The sequence below is a fragment of the Lygodium microphyllum genome, chromosome 2 (assembly GCF_053477565.2).
Source record: "Lygodium microphyllum isolate KBCC chromosome 2, Lygodium_microphyllum_v1.1.10, whole genome shotgun sequence".
Lineage (NCBI taxonomy): Eukaryota > Viridiplantae > Streptophyta > Polypodiopsida > Schizaeales > Lygodiaceae > Lygodium > Lygodium microphyllum.
The window spans coordinates 188,787,575-188,789,881 of NC_141136.1; the positions used below are offsets into that span (position 1 = coordinate 188,787,575).

At 44.6% G+C, this 2,307-nt stretch overlaps 1 protein-coding gene across 1 annotated transcript; it reads left to right on the plus strand.

Annotated features, from left to right (window-relative positions):
• Positions 1 to 487: 487 nt before the first annotated feature.
• LOC148040730 (dirigent protein 2-like) lies at positions 488 to 1,992 on the plus strand. Its single transcript, XM_087661255.1, has one exon. It carries the CDS (start codon positions 882 to 884, stop codon positions 1,554 to 1,556), a length of 675 nt encoding a protein of 224 aa, XP_087517381.1. The 5' UTR covers positions 488 to 881; the 3' UTR covers positions 1,557 to 1,992.
• Positions 1,993 to 2,307: the final 315 nt, after the last annotated feature.

The following is a 2,307-nucleotide window of genomic DNA, read 5'->3' on the forward strand; positions in this document are numbered from 1 at the left end:
GACGTGTCTTGGATGATACAGGTGGACACGTTACATGTATATACTTGGGCAAGAACCCGAAGCATTTGGAGAAGACTAAGCATGTGGATTTAAAGTATCACTTTATCCGTGGGCTAGTGGAAGACAACAAGTTAGAGATTCTATACACACAAACAGAATCTATGTGGGCAGACTTTTTGACGAAGTCCTTAGCTGGAACTAAGCATGATTTATGTTGTAATAATCTGGGTCTCAAGAATATTTAGTGTTCAAGGATTAAAGGGGTGTATTAAAATGACTAATCGCTTGAACATCAAACTTAGCATAAACACTTTATGTTATCTATTTTAATTACACGAGAGACATAGTTACAAAACGTCACATGTGATGAAACGTCACAAATGTCTCGACGTATTAAGATGTATATACCAATTCAGATTAATACAATTGATAACTTCTGCATATGCTGAATAACAGCGATATCTTTCTGTTATTACTGCAACCGACTTCCTACATAGCCTGTATGATCCGCTGGTATCCGCAAAAGCTGATTTTGACAAACGCTGATTGGCCAGCTTTATAGTTGCAACAAAAGCTTCGAGATGACGCAAACCTGACCACGCTTCGCGTATGCTATAGAGAGGTGTAGCATGTAGGTCGATCCGCTGGTATCCGCAAAAGTTTGATACGGCCCACTAACAAAAGTGCAAGTACTATCATGATGAGAGAAAGCACCGGTACCTCTCTTGTTGTGTTCATGAGCACAAGCATGCCGACTTTGTGCGACCTCTGCTTGGAAGGGCCTATCCTGGGTCTCTCTCTCTCTCTCTCGTATTTTCCGAGAGAGCAAAATACCATCAAATCGTCAGAGGCCTACCTGCTAAACTAGATATTGCCAAGCCATGTCGTTGGGCGCCGCAGGACAGCTCGCTCTGATTATTACCAGGAAGCTGGACGTAGTATCAAACTTATATCACATGTCGGGTGTGCAAAGAGTACCAGCTCTCCGACTAATTCTCCTGCTACTGCTACTGCTATTACTCTCAGCAAACCAATATTTAATTACGGATCATAAAATTATAATACTAGCAGCAGGGAAGCGGCCGGAGAGCTGGCACTGCAGTAGTATAGACACCATTCGATATAATTTGGTGTTCTACATGCACGACCTGCCAGCGTCGTCGGATCCGTCGTCAGTGCCGGTGGCGGGGGGCAATCTGACGACGAACCCTGGGCTGGGGCTCACCGTGGTCTTCGACGACGTGCTGACGGACGGGCCCTCCCTCTCCGACTCCACCATCCTGGGCGCCGGCCAGGGCACTTACATCTTCGCCTCCAGGACCTCCCCGGACCTCCTCCTCGTCTTCACCGCCGTCTTCCGCGGCAACAGCTCCTTCAACGGCAGCACCCTCTCCTTCCACGGCTCCGACCGCATCCTGCTGCCCGTCCGCGAGATCGCCGTCGTGGGCGGCACCGGCCGCTTCCGGTTTGCCCGCGGCGTCGCCGCCATTGAAACCGCCTCTAGCTCCGGATTCAATGCCGTGCTGAAGTTCAATGTGTCCATCGTGACGATGTGATCTAGCTAGCTTTTCATTAGCACAAATATACAAATACAAAAACCTTCGACTGGCCAAAATTGAGGTATTTTTAAACCAAATTGCATGTATTTTGCTAATTGTACAACCACGACATTTGTGTAAATTTAAGTCTTATACGTTCTTTTTTCAACATTCAAAGGTCTTATCAAAGAAGGGTAGCTTAGTTGGAAGGGGTAGGTGTGTGAGTGTGAATTGGTCACAAACAAATTCAAATCCCCTCAACTAAGCAGCTCGATGATGCTTTATCCTTCAAGTTGGAATGCCTCTTGTCGGGGTTGTGGCCTAATGTCCCATGTCTATTAAATAAAATACCATCATGCAACACATTTAAAAAAAAAGAATTCTAGCTTTTGTCCAAGAGAAATTTGGAATTTATGAATTTTTTCATTCAAGGGGTCACCCAAAACCTTATTCACAATCAGTTATTAAAAGAAGGGAAAGTGTCCAAAGTGGTTAGCCTTACGGCTCAACATCTGTCAAGACCAAGTTTATAACTTTAAAGAGTCACGAGTTATACCCTTGGTTTAAGGGTGTGAAAAATTTTGAACCATGATAAGTTAAAATCACACTTTTTGTAAGGGTTGCATGGGCTAACTCTTGTTCATAAACCACAACAAAGTAAGGCCTATGTTGCATCACAGGATTCCTCATAGTTGTTCTCCATATGAAAATGCTCTAAGGGATCACTGCTATAGCAATTGTTAACGGTGTTGGGCACCCCTATTCTACT